This window comes from Bemisia tabaci, chromosome 1 (genome assembly GCF_918797505.1).
Source record: "Bemisia tabaci chromosome 1, PGI_BMITA_v3".
NCBI classification, from domain to species: Eukaryota; Metazoa; Arthropoda; class Insecta; order Hemiptera; family Aleyrodidae; genus Bemisia; species Bemisia tabaci.
In genome coordinates this window covers 54374078-54392949 of record NC_092793.1, presented here as the reverse complement: position 1 = coordinate 54392949, position 18872 = coordinate 54374078, and the positions used below count along the sequence as shown (strand labels likewise).

The following is an 18872-nucleotide window of genomic DNA, read 5'->3' as shown; positions in this document are numbered from 1 at the left end:
CCTAGTAGCTTACTTGACGAAGTCACATACCTTTAATACTTTCATCAATTAAGTGTTTTCATTTTTGCTTAGGGGCTGTTTATAAAATATGTAACTCTGAATTTCTGATTTTTCCCCCCTTCTCCTTGTAATGCTCTTGTGATGCAGGTAAGACATTTAACATGCATGAACAAAATTGCACAACGCTCTTCTCGACACCCCCCCCCCCTCCTTTCCCAGAGTGTTACATAATTTATGAACAGCCCCTCACAACAATTTTTCCTTCTCATTTTTGGGTCCAGTAAGCATTGCATCGCAATGATCTTGTACTTATTTAAAAAGCAACCAATGAGAATAGGTAGACATCTTGTGTATTTAATACATTTTGATAAGGATTTTCCTGAGTGCAATACTTGAAAATTGTTCTTGCTTCATTTCGCCATACTTTTATCTCGACGCACAATTTTAACAGAACATAGAGTTGCAATACTTATGGGCACGTGAGTAGCTACTCAACCTACATATTTCATATGTGATAGAGTCAAGCGCAATAGGACCAATGATGGAAATTCAAAGAGGTTGGTGCAAAAACGAACCTCCCCCCCCCCCCCTCCGTCTGTATTTTTTTTAATATTTGGTACCTTCTTTATGTAGCTTGAAAAATTTGTGTTTTTCGTTGGTTTTGCGGTAATAACTTGCGAACAAATAATTTCCCGAGGTTGCTGTAAAATATTTGTGATCAGCATAGTACAAAAGAAAAACACCTCCGTTTTTTGTGGAAGTACAAATATGGTATAGGTATATTGCAGTCTCATATGATCGGGGCTTTCAACTTCGGACCTCCCCCCCCCCCCCCCCCCGCGCGCTGCCCGCCAATTTTTTTTTCGAGCTGAAATTTTGGGGTAAAATACCTCTCAGTATGTATAGGTTCACTTCGTTTATACCAAAAATAAAGGGAATACTGGATGGAGGGGGTCGTTTTCGCATCAACTCCTTTTCAGTACAGTTACAGCACCTTTTTGGGCTCAAATATATCGATTTTTAATTTTCAATTTTGAAAACTCTCTCATACCTAGTGCTATCCGGAACATGGGTCTAAATTTCAAATAAAAATCTTTGACCCTTATTAAAAGCGGATTTCTACCGATTCGGAAAATTCTGAATGTTGACGTACGTAAGAATTCTCACAGATTGGTACATCAATCTTAAAGAAATGTAGGGAGTGCCTATTCTCTATCAGTACACCACATTAAACGCCAGTCACCGGTAGATTAGGTACCATACAAGTATATACAATATATTTTTAGGTAAAGCTAACAATTCAGGTACAAAAAATGATAAAGTATTTAGAATTAGGTAGGCCGAAAATCAGTTGCATAAGTATAGGGATCAAGGGTGGAATTGCAAAAACGCGAATCTGGTTTGTGGTGTCTCAGAGTCTCTTTCTTGTACTTACCTACCGTATTTAATAAAAAGAGGACGAACCAGAATTATCCCTGGACATTTTTGCAGAATATCTCTCACACGAGAGAAAAACTCGGGAAGGTTTAAGAAAATATCGCTAAATTTTTATCAATTCACTTAATTTTGCCAGGCAAATTTGCGCGAAACCAAGATTTGCGTTTTTGCTTTTTCACCAACGATCTGAATTTTCAAACTCCAATTTTTCATCAGTAAGCTCTTCAGAACATCTCGTCTAAACGTTGTCTCGTGTCGTAATTCCCATGGGAACTCATATCAGACCGTGGTAGGGATTTTGCAGAAGGCATGTCGATGGCTGCTGACTAGCATCGTAAAGGAGGCCACTGAAACAGAAAATTTGAAATGATTCAGTATTGAGTGCTGTTCTCTAAACAGTGTCGATCGAGGTCAGGAACACAATCCTAGGACATATTTTAGTACATAATTCACAACAGCATTGTAAAAAGTATGATCAACGGGCTGACATCGGACTCGGGTAAACGTTTGGGTGAAACATAATCAAATTACTAGTACAGCGATTACTGTATGGGTACTCCCGTGTAGCTTCTCCATACTGCTGTGCTAAGGAAAAACGCCGTATGAACATTCGAGAGTTGCCAAATTTCCTTCGATAAAATGTATCTTTGTGAGAAAAGTTATGAACACTTTTCCTTGGAATTTTCAGGAATTTAAGATCCAATTGCGAACAAAATTACCTATCTGAAAAACTAGAGCGAAAATATTCATAAGTTTTCCAGAAAAGTCGTGTTTTATCAAAGGAAATTTGGCAACGCCTAAAGGTCCATACGGCGTTTTTCCTTAGCACGGCAGCATAGCCTCGTTAGCCGTAGCTTTTTTTGATGCCTACTGATTATTTTTCTCATTTCAGGCCTGTATTTGGCCGCCTTCTTCTCATTCGATTTGAAACATCAATAAAAACCATCAAGTGAACGTGCCGGAGGGGAAGGGGTGCACAAGACGCGTTCACTCGTGTTGGACACATTTGTTGCGAAAGCCCTGACAACACTACTCGCAAACGTTAAGTTCCGTAAACCTATATCTGTGTGGACAAGCTTCCATTTATAAGAAATGAACGAACAAATTAAGAAAGAACAAACATGAATGTGACTTAATGATTTTAACCTCCACCGCCGCGCGCTGCACCGCGCTGCGCAGACCGCACTGTGTTTGGCGCAATGCGTGAAGTATTCATACAGTCTTGTAGGCGCTATGCATTTCTCGCCGACCGCTGCTGTCCGCACTGTGGTGGACGCAATGCGAGAAGCATTCATGCAATCTTGTAGGCGCCATGCGTCTCACGCTGACCGCTCTGTATTTGATGCAATGCGTGAAGTATTCATGCACTCTTGTAGGCGCTAATATGTGTTACATACCGACCACCGCGCCGAGGGCTTCTCATTTCATCTCAAGTCTTTGTCATCATCGCTTTCTGCGCCAGCGCCGCGCCGTTCCAAGCCAAATTGCGTGTTTGGCTGCTCTCTTAACTCGACTAATTAAAGGTGCTGTCTCATCATTGAAAGACGACAAAATTAGAAATTACACCGTCCTACTCTCAGGAAATGAGAGATTTTGTCGCCTTCTCTCGTTTGTAATTCTTTTTCTGAAACCGATTTTTTTACCTACATTACAAAAAAATTGCCAAATTTGCCGCCAAAGTACGAATTTAAGAACTCTAGGTAATAATAGTTTTCAACCAAAATCTCACGTAGAACACGATTCGCGCATCGAAATTTACGGAAATTAATTTGAAAGATATTAACGTTATTCGTTTACCTACTTACTAGAATTTTGGGTACAAAACACTGTCTACTTGAGTCAAGACGCGCTTTTAAAAGATTTTGGCAGGCCTCTTAATGGAGAAATTTTCCCTCCCCGCCTCGTGTTGTTCAAAGTCTTAACAATGTGCAATAGCTGAGCCAAAGAACCCAAATAATGTGTGGGACTTTTTTATATTAAGAGGAAGCGGTTGAGAAAATCAACATTTTCCGAGAGCTTGCACTTTTCAGCAACTCCAATTCTTAAATATTATCTTTATTGAATCAATTATTTGGAACCTCAAATCATCTATCTCCAGTTGAGCGAAATTTTGCTGGAAAGCCTCCTTTTGTTTCGAATTAAAGTCTTTTATTCACTAGCCGTTACGAAAATATTCCATTCATGAAAAATTACAAGAAAAAATCGGCGGAAAAATCGTGAGTGCTCTATTCGAAACTTCAGAATTGTAAATACTTTTGATGCAATTTGAACGAAATGTTCATCATTTTTACCCTAAAAAAAATAGCTTTACTAGCCACAAGCAATTCCGAGGGAAATTTTTTTTCGGTCCACCGACTATCCAATGAGAGGCTACAATATCAATCACCATGTTGACTGCAGCGCCTTAATCCAACCAATCATATTCCAGAGCAACCCCGTATTTCTTTCGCAAAAGATGTAGGCATTTGCCTTCAGTGTTCCACTCACGAATAAAAGCTGCATAACGCAAACTGAGGTTACAATCTCAAACACCACTTAGACTGCAGCGCCTTAGTGCAACTATTCGTGTTCGAGAGTAGTCTATGTTGCCCACGAAAAAACTGAAGGCGTTACCTATGCCTTTTCTTGCTCTTACAGCACGCAGTGTCTCTCTGTGTGTTATTTTACCTAAATGTCTCATTCCTTTATAGGTTTAACCATTTTAATATTCTCACATTTTTTTAAATATTGTATGTGTTGCGCTGGCAACAAGGAAGACATGACCAGTTTGTCTTGTCGTTTCCAGCTAAAATAAATCTGCTTGGATTTAAAATTAAATCTTTTCTTTTTCCTCTTTCTCATATCTTTTTTTTCTCTTTTTTCTCCTTATTCCTCTCATTCCTTCTTCTTTGCCCTCATTCTTTATTCTCTTCCCCTCACCATCTTCCTCTTTCTACTTTCTGCTTGTCAAGTCCAAACAGCTGAACAACTGAAAGGTAGATCAAATTCGCTGACGAAGATTGTTGGACTATCTAAAGGGGGACGATACCACTATTCGACGACGCGAGAGATTATGTTGCCTATACAAACAATTGAAGGCAAACTGAATGACGTTCATTTGAACTCTTCTCGTTTGGTAGTAAGTTCTTTTTCGTGTGCCTCCCTGGTAAAAATTGGCAGTAGAATCTGTGTTCCAAAATACCATAGACCTACAGCCGGCTGTAAGATTTCCAATAGCTTCTATAGCCGGCAACACAATTTCTTATGGCCTTTTATAGCCGATGGCGATTAATCAACAGCCTGGCGATAAAGTATAATGCCAAACCTTTTACGGATGCTAGGACTTAGTGAGTTTTTGGACTACCGCTCTCTTTTTGGGCCGCAGTATCTTGATTTAATTTGCGAGGAAAGTTCCGTACTTTTGAAGGATGCCCGTCATTCCTAATATGTTGGAGCGCCATCAATTTCGTATATGATACTGTGCAATACCTCTGGTGTGAAAAGTTGCTTCAAGCGCCGCGGTACCCTGCGGCGCGGCGCGGCGGGCGGGCAGCCAGCGCTGAACGCGCATTGGCGCCTTCAAACCTAACAGGGATACTTCACGCATTGCGCAATGCGTGAAGTATCCCTGTTAGGTTTGTAGGCGTCAGTGCGCCGCCGCTCCGCTTTGTGTTAGGCTCTAATATTTAATCTCGCGGAGTCAGCGTTTTTCAACTCATGTCTTTGAATGTTTGCACACTCTGTATGGATTATTCTAATTTTAATTCATGAAAAAAATATGTAGTAAAGGAAAATATAATGTGCGTTTTGTAAATATTAAAGTGATTCCGTACAAACTTAAGGATTTACAAAGCACAAGAATTTCTACACAATTTCTTATAGCCTTTTATAGCCGATGGCGAAAAAGCAACAGCCAGGCGATAAAGTGTAAAGCCCGGCGATAGGAACTATAGCCCGGCTGTATAATTTTTTATCGCTTCGTGTAGCCCGGCCGTATGATTTTTTCCACTTTCTACAGCCAGCTATATGATTTTCTATCGCCCTCTTCAGTCGGCTATAAGAAACTCCTATGGTATTTTGAAACGCAGCTCCTATCGCCAATTTTTACCAGGGCTCCAATGAGCGTTCTATTTCACAATGATACCACTATTCAACCATCAGGGGGCTTGTACTGTCAACATTAAATTAGTAAGGAAAACATTGAGAGTATTTCTAAAGCTCGAAAATCTAAAGAAATTCGCACGTTGATGTTTAGTAGATCAGAAGCCTAATTCAAACGAACAAGCTATGCAGTTTTTTTTTTCTGAATGAATCCCACTCAACTTATTAAAAAATTTGACCATACATTTTACAAATTTGGCCCAGATTCCCCGTGATCTTAAGAAAAATAAATAGAAATACCTGTTATAATGGCTGGTTGGGAGCCTTGGATCCTTGTTTGGGTTGTACACAGAGGGAGGTTCAAATCCAGTGCAAGGAGGCTGTTTGAGCGCTGTTCCACTTATGATATCAGACCAATCTGGAGTGCCTAGAGAGGACAAGTTGAGAGAAATGTACTGTGCTAAAAAACGGAAAAGTCAGAACAATCCATCCCGTAATGGGAGGGGTGGTTTGCCTAAAGTAACGAGCTGACCCGAAAGGTCTGTCGTCAAAAACTTGTGTTAAAGAGGTGACATCGGTAAAGGCATGTTTTTTTGAGCTTTTTAACATTTTAATTTTTTCTCGGCACGTATGCATACTCACGATTCCCGGCCCGATGACTGGATGGCATTAGATAGAGATAAAAAGAACGTTTTTCATCTCTCTTCATCGAGTCGGAGATTGTGAGTACCAAAAATAAATTATGGCCTACCCCCCTATATATAATAGTGACGGCGCATGTGTGGAACGACAGAAAATGGGGGACATTTTCTGCCCCCCTCACCCCCTCAAAATTCACGTCAGCGGATTATGTAGTTCCCTCAATTTCGCCTCCCTTCCCCAAAGCATCAGCTTATGCGCCACCACTGTCCAATAGAGTGAATCAACCCATAAGATGTTTTTTCCTATTGTTAGGATGTATGAAGAATTTTCTCACTTGCTTATTTTTTCAAGCTAACTCTCCACCTAAAACATATCTTGTCAAATGATACTTTCAAGAATCTTGAGGAATTAGCAATAAAGGTTAATTTCAAAATTTCCAATTAGGTCATTTTATGATAATTTGTCGTGTTTAACGCAGGTCTATCTGAGTATTGTTTTACGTGCTGTTTAATTTGAATAAAATCTAGATTATTTTGTTTTGTACCTGTGATTGAGAGCATAGCGGGACCTGTGTCCGTAGTTTGAGGGTAGTATGAGGACTCAGGTCGCGTTCCGTGTTTTCGCCACCGCGCTCGTCGATTGCTGAACCATACCTTCAAGAAAATGGACAGGGAAAAAGGTTATTAAGATCTTCAAGAAAATGGAAAGGGGAAAAAGATTATTAAGACCTTCAAAAAAATGGAAAGGGGGAAAAGATGATTAAGACCCTTAAAAAAATGGAGAGGGGAAAAAGATTATTAAGACCTTCAAGAAAACGGAAAGGGGAGAAAGATTACACCTACAATAGTTTAATTTTCTAACAACGCTACAATAATCCGTTACACATTTTCCTTGATCAAGCGGCGAGATTCGTCAGTTCTTGTCGCTGGATTTTAGTTTACAATCTTAAATCTCCAAATTTTTCGGCGATGTTTGAAAAGTGTCATTTGGAGAAATATAGAAATCGACATCTTGAAACAAATCGGGGAAAAAACAAAACTGGGCAGCAAACTTGAGGTTGGTTTCAAACTTGAAATACCGTTAGATTCAGGCAATAAATTATGAGAAAGAAAAAATTGGACTAGGACGAGCCCGATGAACCGATTTGAATTTTTAACATGTGGAAAGAAGAGTTATTTTAAATGTCACTGCATTCTGTATCCAGATTTTCTCTTATCAGAAAATGACAGGCGACCGGTGAAAACTGAAAAATCATGCAGCCCCGAAAACATTAAGTCGAGATTGAATTCGCTATTGATTTTTACGCATGGAGAGTAAACATGCTAACTGTTTTCTCGAAATAAACAAGCCTGTGCTGAATGATTCCTTCCCTTGCATAGCTTGATCCTAAAAACCAACCTGTACTCGTGTTTCTGTAAGACCGTATTGGGTGGCTAATCGCTCTCGTGTGTACACATCGGGATACTGAGAAAATTGAAAGGCCCTCTCCAGAGCCGCAAGTTGGTCTGCGCTGAAAGTTGTTCTGCCTCTTCGTTTCTTTCGTCGCAACACAAGACCCGGCTCACAATCAGGGTCGCCTCCTGAAACAGTCAAAATCATATTCTGCACACCCATGTACTTAGATAAAATCCGCGAACAATTAACATAACATTCATCCACAAAATTACATACAGAGGTGACGGTTGGCCTGTAATTCGTGAGGGCCAAATCTAAAAAAAAATAGGGAGGAGTCAACGGACTAGTCGGCCAAAATATCAGAGCGGCAACAGCAAGTTTTGCATCATAAACTAAAGCCCACGTGAAAATGTCGGTACATTTTGATCAACTCGAAACGAGGATGACAAAGAGAGAACTGCCGTGCTAAGGAAGAACGCCATAGGTATAAGTCTCCAGGCGTTGCCAAATTTCCTTTGAGAAATTTTGAATCTCTCAGGAAAGTTTCAAATATTTTTCCTCCTATATTTTAGACAAATTTGTTCGTAAAATAAATCTAGAGTGTCTGAAAATTTCAAGGAAAAACATGCAAAACTTCCCCCAAAAATACATTTTTTATCAGGGGATATTTGGCAACTCTCGAATGTTCATACGGCGTTCTTCCTTAGCACGGTAGAAAAGCAAAATACCGCGGACGTCCACCGCGCAGACAAAGCGATACGAGTGATCAAGTCGACTGTCTCTGTATAATGGAGAAAGGACTTTCGAAATCATTCAAGGCAAAAAGTCCCCAGGGTCCTTTTTCTAGCCAGGAAACACTTGCTAGGCCTCGCACATACCGGACCCTTGAAAGGACCCCGGACTTTTTGAGTGGGGGAGGAGATGCTCCTCAATTTTATCGAGAGAGGACCCCTGGCCGAGCTCGATTCATTGTCAAAAGTCGGGGATTAATCGTTCATCAATGCCCGATCAATCATAATCCGCTCTCCCAGTGACAGCTCTTCTGCTCAATGAGCTGGCGATTTTTTCGGATCGTCTCTTTTCATACTTTCACCCGTCGAGGATCCAAACCGCGAGGCGCTGCAGAGGGGATATGCAAAAAGGTCGTATTTACAATTTTTCCAGTTACGATATTTGCTCGGAAGAAAGCAACATTTACCATTCACTCGTCCAATGGAGAATTTGCAGGTGTCTGAAAGTTGACGAATTCCGTGTTTGAATGGACGCTACCAAGTGAGCTGAACACGAAGATACCCTTATTGGTTCGTAAATTGACAATTATTGGAGGAGATATGACAAAATGATCAAATCTGCTAAAGTACATACGTTTAAATGGGAAAATTCCGCCAGATGACGTCTCTAGGCGGCGCATTTTCTCGATTTTAAATCTATTTATATACTATTTCCCATAGCCGAAAGAAAATATAAAAAATACTGCAAAATTAGCTCTTCAGGCACTTAGATGAAGCAATAAAAAATGTGCGTGCAAATTCTCCATTATTTAATCCTAAATAAGCTTTTTTTTTTATTTTCGGAGCGTCCATGAATTACGTCACCAATTTTCCCTGACATTCTGACCTTTCCCTTCCCCTTCGATACCAACATGTGACTTACCTCCAGACCCCTCCCGCCTTAAAATTACGTCATTTCAGGCGTATCCTCGTTAGATCTAGTTAGATCCGGGCACGAACCCAGGTGATAAGGGAAATAGTGCCAATCACCGTACCAAAAATAGAACAATTACTTAATTTTAAGGGCGAAAAAGAATAGGTAGGGTACATTCTTTTAAACAAGATTTTAAATGGCATTGCGCATTGTCATTAAAAAGCTTGAGCTTTGAATGCACAATGAAGGCTATTTTCATTTAAATCTTCCGTCATACATTCTCACGGCGCAATGATACAACTATTTGAACTCTCCGGAATGCGTGAGGTATCACGCCGCATTTGAAGGCGTTTTCAAATTAGCTTAGTTCCGATACCCGGATTATCGTTTTGCATAGTTCATATTCTTTTGTTATATTCCGTACCACTCGTTCATTTTTAATCCTCGTAGAGAGACCACCCATTTGTAAATACAATTCTAGCTGGAGCGCACTTCAGCTATGCATTCACCACTGCAAAAATGTCAGAGGAAATCGACACGCCCAGCTTGCATGGAGGCTATTTCCATTTAAATCTTCCGTCACATTCTCACGGCGCAATGATACAACTATTTGAACTCTCCGGAATGCGGGAGGCATCACGCCGCATTTAAAGGCGTTTTCAAAACAGCCAAGTTCCGTTATCGGAATAATCGTTTTGCATAGTTCATATTATTTTGTTTCCATTTCTATCCACTTGTTTAATTATAATCCTCCTTTAAAAACCACCCATTTGCTAAATACAATTCTAGCCGAAGCGCACTCAAGCGCATTCATGACTGCAAACATGTTAACGAAAGTCGAAAAGGCCGGCGTGCATGAAGGCTATTTCAATTTTAATCTTTTGTCGCATTTCTAAGGCGCAATGATACAACTATTTGTACTCACCGGAATGTGTGAGGTATCACGCCGCATTTGAAGGCGTTTTCAAAACAGCCAAGTTCCGTCATCGGAATAATCGTTTTGCATAGTTCATATTCTTTTGTTATATTCCGTGCCACTTGTTTATTTTTAATCCTCGTAGAAAAACCACCCATTTGTAGATACAATTCTAGCTGGAGCGCACTTCAGCTATGCATTCACCACTGCAAAAATGTCAGAGGAAATCGACACGCCCAGCGCGCATGGAGGCTATCTCCGTTTAAATCTTCCGTCACATTCTTACGGCGCAATGATACAACTATTTGAACTCTCCGGAATGCGTGAGGTATCACGCCGCATTTGAAGGCGTTTTCAAATTAGCTTAGTTCCGATACCCGGATTATCGTTTTGCATAGTTCATATTCTTTTGTTATATTCCGTACCACTCGTTCATTTTTTAATCCTCGTAGAGAAACCACCCATTTGTAAATACAATTCTAGCTGGAGCGCACTTCAGCTATGCATTCACTTGCAGAAATTGATGGAAAAATTCTTTACGGAAGCTTCAAAATGCGTCCGACTAGCCGTATAAATTCTAAAATTTCTCGGGGGATGCCCCTCGGACCCCCCCCCCTCCGTGCTTGGGGCCCGGACCTTAAAACTGGTACCAGGGCCCGAGATGGGATGTGGCGAGCCTGTGCACAAGCGACGACTCTAGAAGAAACCTTCCCGGCCCCCAATTTTCCAAAAATCCACAAACCGAGCAGAAGCAAATACTTAAAGGCAAAGGATGTGCTTTTTTATCCCTCACTCGCGCCTACCCACTCTTCAAACGTTGCAATATCGATGGACAGAAAGCATAAACAAGGAAATTCTCAAGTTCCATTGTAGCCTCGTTAACATTATATATATATATATAAATTCTAATTTCATGGTTATTTTATGTTTAATAAAGCGAACTTCATGAGTTGTATAACCGTTTTATTTATTTTAAACAAAAAATTTTTTTAATACGACGTTTCGGGGCTTATTATTTGCACCATCTTCAGGCAGAGACTGAGGCGACAAAACAAGGAAAAACGAGAAATAAACACCTAGTCCTCCGAACCAACACGGTCAGGGAAGAGAGGAAAAGATAGTACAATCTAACGAACATTACAAACATTGTTGCCTGAGTTACAGCTATTAATAAATGGTCGACAAAACAATGGGTAACAATTAAAAGGTATCGGTGCCTACCAAATAATCCTCAAAATGGGAAAATTCTGTCCGTGAATTCAGAGCGTTGTTATTTTTAAGGATGCTTAACCCTTCTAAATTTAAACGGACCTGCTCATTTTTCTCTTGTTTTAGCACTCTGGTGTTATCATAATCAAATTGATGGTTTGTTTCTTTTACGTGCTGCTTTAGTGCCGTTTTTTCATGCTTATTAAACTTGTGTCCGTCAAGGCGCTTATGTACATACTGTGAAGTCTGCCCAATGTAGACCCCTGGGCACCCTTTGCATGGGATTTCATAAACCACGTCGGACATTTTCTCGTTTGGGATTTTGGTTTTTAGAGCTGATTTAAACCCTTTCAAATTACACTTATTTGTTGTTACTAGCGATAGTCCAAATGGTTTTATTGCGGCACTTAATTTTTCAGAACATGAGGACAAATATGGTCCAACCACCGTCTCTTCTTTTTCCCTATTTTTGCGAGGGGGGAAACCGTTGTAGCAAGAATTTATTACCTCTGCAAAAACTGACTCGATAAGTGACCACGGGTAACAATTCTCAACCAACAATTGCTTTGCCTCTTTTATTTTGTTTTTTCTGAGCAAAGGATGTGTCAACAAACATACACGCGTTGCAAGATTTTTTACCACATTGATTTTTTGTGGAAGTGGTTGCACAGACAAAAAATTGAGATATCTACCAGAAAATATTGGTTTTTTAAACCATGACGTGATCAATTTCCCTCTGTTTTTTATGACAGTGACATCCAAGAAATTTAAAGAGTTGTTGACTTCACGTTCGAGTGTAAATTTGATATTGCTCGAAAAATTATTGAAAAAATGGAAAACATTGTCAAGATCATCTTTGTGGCAGCATAAGATAATATCGTCTGCAAAACGTTTATAGAATAGCAATTTATAAGGGAACACTTGAAATAATTTTTCTTCAAAGTATTCCATTACCAGGTTGGCAACATTGGCGCTTACTGGTGACCCCATTGCCAAGCCGTTTATCTGCTTGAAGCATTCTTCGCCGAAAGTGAATACTGTTGACTCTAAACATGCTTTAATGCCGGCTAAAAATTGATCCTCTGGCAACGTTGTATGGGGAGCAATTGTCATCCATTTTTCTTTAATAACATCAAGGGCTAGTTTTATCGAAATATTTGTGTACATAGACACAACGTCTAATGAAGCTAAAACAAAGTCATCAGGTACTGATTGGGTTTTGAGAAAATCTACGAATTCATAAGTATTCTTGACAGTGTTCCCACTTTTCCCTACAACTTTCTCTAGAATATTTCCAAAATACTTAGACATATTATAAAACGGACTTTTCAAGGCACTTACAATTGGACGAAGTGGCATCCCCTCTTTATGAGTTTTGACCAACCCATAAATTCGGCATGGAATTGCGTTCACAATTGTTAAATTTTGCAACGTGGCTTTGCCTATCAATTTTTCCTCAAACCACTTTTTTACCAACGCATTGTTTTTGTTTTGCAGTGCAAAAGTTAGACATTTTCCTATTTTCCTATAAATTTTGGTATCAGATAATAGTTGTAACATTTTGTTATTATAAACAATCTTATCCATTACTACAGTTTTATTTGATTTATCAGAGCAAATTGAGCTTACAAATAAATAAAACGGTTATACAACTCATGAAGTTCGCTTTATTTTATATATATATATATATATATATATATATATATATATATATATATATATATATATATATATATATATATATATAAACCTCGTGGCTTATGGTTTCTAACTACTGGAGAAATTCTACTTCAATAATATTGATGAAGTCATCTTCAAATAGTATGATTCAAAGACAATGCTGAGGTATGAGGTCAGTACCCAATTTATGAATTTTTTATTTGGTGCGAGATAAAGCGGCTTGCGATGGTATGTATGTCCCTCAAAAGCCGAAAAAGAGCCCAGGACAGGAATCATGAAAAATATTAAAAATTTAGTGTGCATCTCATATGTCAGTTTAAGTATATTTATTACTTCTCGTTCCCTGGTACACCAAAAATTGAAACAAATTCAAGACAAAATTTACAAGTTCAATCGTTGTCATCGATCAACAGTGATACGTTCTCACACTTTTAAGGGCCGCATTTGATCAACCTTAGAATAATTGGACAATTAGGAGCTACAATTTCTAGCTCGTCCGTAAAAACACCCATGTGCATAGGGAAACTGATGGAAACTTTCTTTCCAAACTCAGCCAGAAATTGCAGCTCTTAATTGCAAAATATAGTCCAATTATCACTTCTGCGTTTATGATATAATATTCATTTCGCTTGTTGTCAACTTCTTCATTAGAATAAATCTATTCACAACAGGAAAAAAAAAAAAAAAAAAAAAAAAAAAAAAAAAAAAAAAAAAAACTGAAGAAGCTGTCAAATTAACTTAATGGTTGCGTAATTAACGCAAGCAAATAATTGTGAGACGGGGATTCTGTATTTTGAGTGATCAAATTGATTAGCCATAAATTTGGGATAGAACTTGAAGAAAGACGCATTATCTTGAATAGGTGGTGGTAAGTTAGGCTTGATATCAAAGACGACATATACCCACGGGCCAGCAACATCATTGGTCGATTCACTCGAAACTTATGAAGCTACATAAATGCGAGTTTAGTATAACTATTCGCACTCTTAGGTATGTTTGATTGTTTGTTGCCTATGCGGCGAAATTGAAGGCAAACTTCAGATGCACGATTCCTACCATTAGATTAACAACATTGTGTATCGGTTTAATTGAAACTCATGAAGCTATAAAAATGCTAATTTTGAAATAGATAACTATTCGCACTCTTAGGTATGTTAATTGCCTATACTGCAAAATTGAGGGCAAACTTCAAGCGCACAATCCCTACCATTAGATTAACAACATTTAATCGGTTGAATCAAAGTTTATGGCGCTGGTAGATCCTCCAGATTATGATCCTATCTTTATCAATCCCTCCACATTCCAGTTTGTCAACAGGTGCACATCAAAGTCTGGCTTAAGGGTTAGGTCAAGTTAGGTGTCTTTACGGGGCCCGATTTGTGGGTGGAATCGGCCCAATTTCAGATTACGCCCAGGCAATTTTGGGCCCGCACGGGGAGCCCGAAAAGCGGGCTAGCGGGGAAGGGGAGGTGCGGATTGGCGATGCTGACCTTTTGACACTCCCAGCTACTCGGCAAGGTCCGGGCCGGCACAGGCACAAAGCGCAACACGGATCTTTATTGAGTGTTTGCGGGGCCGCGTGAATGCGCATCAGTCGATCAAAATAGGTGCAATTGTGCAGAAAGGGCCGACACAGGATCGGTGAATGGTGTTTTGGTTGCCCAGCGGCTCTCAACACCGGTGGTCAACATTCATCATTATGCTCTCACACACTTCAACACTATTCTCCGCTCAACGGCAACAATACCGAGCATACTTTCGTAGCCGACTACGCAGGGTCGCGCCGCTTCTGTCGCCAGATTTTCATCCCAAGTACCTAACTCGCAGAAGATGAAAATGATAATCCCTACAGTTCGGCAGCGGGGTATGGGCACATTCGGTGGCTTTGCCGCCCGCGATCCTCGTATTTATGACTTGAAGACGGGGAGGAAGAAGAGGAATACAATAAGCAGGCAATGCGGCAATGCAGGCGGCTTAAGCTTCGTATAATGAACAGTCGGGATAGGACACAAATTTGTTCTTTTTACGATCACTCCTGTGGTAATTTTGTCAATACAGTTTTTGTGCCGCTGAGGCTTAGCCTTTATTTTACAGTCTGTCGGAACAGTCTTGTGAGGAGCATTATTATATGAATAGGTTATTCTTAGCGCTAAGTTTTAAGTTTTAAGAAAGGTCGCGCGGCAAAATGAGTCGCTTTGATTAGTAAATGCACGGAGGCTCACAGTGGCGATTCCAGGAGAGAAAGGACCGTGATTTCATGATAAAAAAAGACGGAAAAGACGAAAAAGCAAGAGAGAAAAGTCAAATAAGTGTAGCCTACTTTGAATACCTAGTACATACTCCTATTACTTAGCGCAGTCACAGTTGTTGTAAAATCAGGCGATGATTAGAGGTAGGAGCAAAAATAAAGGGTCGAATTCTTATCGTAGGTTATTTTCTGGCCACGAGTAGATATATAGATATTTTATTTTCAAATAAAGAAAATGCTCTAATGCTCCTGATGGTCTTTTCATACATTTCCACTTTTTCCTTACTCTTTTCTCAAAATGAACGGCCATTAAAACTTTCTGATAATGAGGGTAAAATCTGTCCATTTCCACCGACAAATTTTTTAATTTAAAAGCTGATAGTCATTAATTATAATTTTTTAGAAGTTTATCCAAAGTTATTCGAGGGAAAGGGGGAGGCTGCATACCCTTCTATTGGCCTGGGAGGGTCTGTGTCAAATGGCCTCCTCCTCAGCCACTCTCTGTATCCGCCAGAGGCGTGGCTCAGGTTCAGCAAATGAGGGGACAGAGAGGGATGGAGAAAGCGGGGCGACTAGGAGGTGTGACACAGGATGCCTCTTTTTGATGCAACGGAGGTTTCAGGAAATTTTAAAAACCTCAGAATATTCAACACTCAGAATAATATACCACGGAAAAGTTGTTACTTTAAGACTACTTGCAACATCTGTCCAAACACAGAGACAGAGAGACTTAAACGCTAGAATAAGAATGTAAACCTACACTGAGAAAAAACTATGGTTTATAAACCTATTAGAGGTAAATATGGAACACCTATAATAGTCGTAAATAAACTAATGATTCTCGGTCTGTGAACCATACTAAGGTCTCTGTACCTAATTAAGGTACCCCGTACCATAACTAAGGTATACTAGCCGTTCTGGGCGCGCTTCGCGCGCCCGTCACGCCTAGCCGGGGGCTACGCCCCCTGGACCCCCGGTCACTCGCTACGCGAGTGACATTCGGCTCGCTTCGCGAGCCGATTTTGTAGTAGTTGCAAATTTTTTATCACTATATTTTGAAGATTTCATAGAAAACATTATGAAATTCTCACTCCACAATTAACTTGTAGAATAATAATGGCAGGGCAAGAAATAGACTATATCTTAAAATGGACGGTTCCCACTTAGTAAAAACAGCCAACACCACGAAAAGGTGAGGAACCATTGTTAGCCACTTTTTTTTTTTACTGTTCTGAAAAAATTTACTGAAATTTTAGTTGCGTGCCCTAAAAGGAAACACGGAGAAAAAAATTTTGTGCATAGAACCCGAAGCTGAGATCATATGGATCTCTGAAGTTTTCGGATCACGCATCCGAAAAGTTAAGGTCCATCTGCCGAAGTTCGGGTCAGACAATTGAAGTAGTTCGGTATATATCGAAGGTTTCAGGTCACACATCTGAAGTACTCGGTGCATACCGAAGTGTTTCAGATTTCTGACCTGAATTTCGGCAGCTGGACCTCAAGTTTTAAGAGACTCATATGATCTCAACGTCGGGTCCCATGCACGAAGTTTTTTTCTCCGTGTAAGTATTAATATAAATTTCCCTTTTTTCACAATAATTATTCTGAATAAACAATGTTGCGAGTTGCCACGGCGTCGTTGTGGATCCTGTCGGGGTTCGTCAACTTACATTCACAGGTCGGAAGTTGGTCTTACGACGCACAATGTCAAAAAACAAATTAATTGTGTCGCCAGACAACACGTCCTGCAATACCTCATCAACTGAAGCTGGATTCATTATTTTATCAAAAATATCCTCAAATATCCTCAGAGAACAAAGGATAGAAAAAGAAATATCAGAGCAGAAAGAAAAAGAAAAGACAGACAAACGCAGAAGAGATTCAAGAAAAACTCAGTATAACAGAGAAAAAATTCAGAAAAACAACAAAGAAAACGACTCCTTTGCGGTAATCTAAGCTCAACTGCGTGTGAGCATGAGCACGATAAAATAAAAACACCGAAGAGATTTAGGAAAAACACAGTAGAGAACCAAGGAAATCACAGTAGAACAGAGAAAAAAATATAGTCGAATAAATAAAGAAAACTATTATCGAAGAAATTCTAATTATTCGAAAGTAATTAGCTGGCTTAATCAATGCGTATAGCTGCGTAGGAGCATGAGCGAGATTTATCATCAACTGACCGCTGGCCGCTAGGTACCTGGGGTGGGCGAGCGACAATACGTAAGCGGTGGCATATAGTTCGATTGACAGAGGAGTGGGGAACGGTCAGACGTAGGGGAAAGGTTCAGGCTGAACCGTTCAGCACAGCGCAGCGTCAGTCACCGGGTGGGGAAGAGAGTCCGGGAGGGGACACTTCCCCTCGAGTGAAATAGAAAAAGGCAGAATCCTTCGAAGTTTATATTAATGATGTGCTATTATTATATGTAGAGGTACTATTAGTGGTGTTCCATATTTACCTCTAATAGGTTTATAAGCCATAGTTTTTTCTCAGTGTACGTTTTGGCAGAATTATCCCAACGAGGAACTTTGGAGGGATTGAAGAAAAATCGGCGAATTTTAAGCAGCATGCATACCAAACTCCAGGCAGAGAGGCCACAATACGTTTTTCCCCGAAGTAGCTTAAATTGAGGATGTATAGTTAAATAAATTCTTTAGATCAAAGCCACTTTGGATTGATCTACCCAGCAAGCTTTATTCTTCTCTGTTTATGCGAAAGCAAGCTCCGTTTACTGTCCTCGAAAATGAGGAAATTAAAGAAAGTAATGAACATTTTCTCTAAAATTCAAGTATTCAGCATTAAGTTTTAAGAATGGTTCGGTACCACAATTTTACCAATCCTTTTTATTACTTCGACTGAGAGCTCCCCGGTGGTGCCATTCTTTTTGAGAAACCCCGAATGAGGCAGGAATGAAATTAAAAGCTGCAGACTGCGTGGCGCTTTTTCGGCAAAGGAAGGCTTGAGTACCTGCAGAAGGGAAAGAATGTTTAACTGGGGAGGGAGAACAGCAACTAATCAGTCACACGAACACGAAAAATTTCATTCAACCGCCGAGAGGCCGGGTTAGCCGGTGGTTGAACCACCGTTGCCAGTTTATACAATATAGTATTCGTAACTTTTGGACTCCAGTCACTCGGGAGACAAGTTCAACGAGACGATTAGATTATGTCTTTCTTTTTTTTGGTAAAAATTGAGGTGCTATAAAATAACATGGAAGTTGCAAAAAATTATCGATCAACAATTTTCCATGCCGACCGTAAAAACGTGAACAAATTGAAGGTGCCTGCCGTCTGAATGGAACTGCCGGGTTCGGTTAGCTCACTAGTATTTCGAGTGAGAGGTCCATTATTTCTGTTGCATAAAAATCCCTGTGCACGGAGAAGAAAAAGAACATTTTCTGAGCCGCAGAATCTGTGCTTCAGCACATCCGGTGGTTGGTAATTTTATTGCCTCTATTCCAGTTTGTACTTCCCTGGGCGCAGCCATTGGCTTCCTCAGTGCATTTTCACCCCACTGGAATTTTTTTTTCCTATTCCAGAGTCACAATCGCGTGGTATGGTAAGAAAATACCCCTCACACCCTTGCACTATTTCCCATTCCTGCTTCCTGCATTTTCATGA

General features: G+C 39.9%; 1 protein-coding gene across 1 annotated transcript in view; it reads right to left on the bottom strand.

Annotated features, from left to right (window-relative positions):
* Positions 1-1508: 1508 nt before the first annotated feature.
* LOC109043044 (protein gooseberry-neuro-like) overlaps positions 1509-18872 on the bottom strand; it is a 37033-nt gene continuing 19669 nt past the window's right edge. The window contains exons 4-7 of the mRNA XM_019060076.2: positions 7558-7739; positions 6704-6812; positions 5818-5944; positions 1509-1784 (exon numbers count right to left, since the gene is read on the bottom strand). Coding sequence (XP_018915621.2) covers positions 1712-1784; positions 5818-5944; positions 6704-6812; positions 7558-7739 — 491 coding nt within the window. The 3' untranslated portion in view covers positions 1509-1711. The remainder of the gene's footprint in view (positions 1785-5817; positions 5945-6703; positions 6813-7557; positions 7740-18872) is intronic.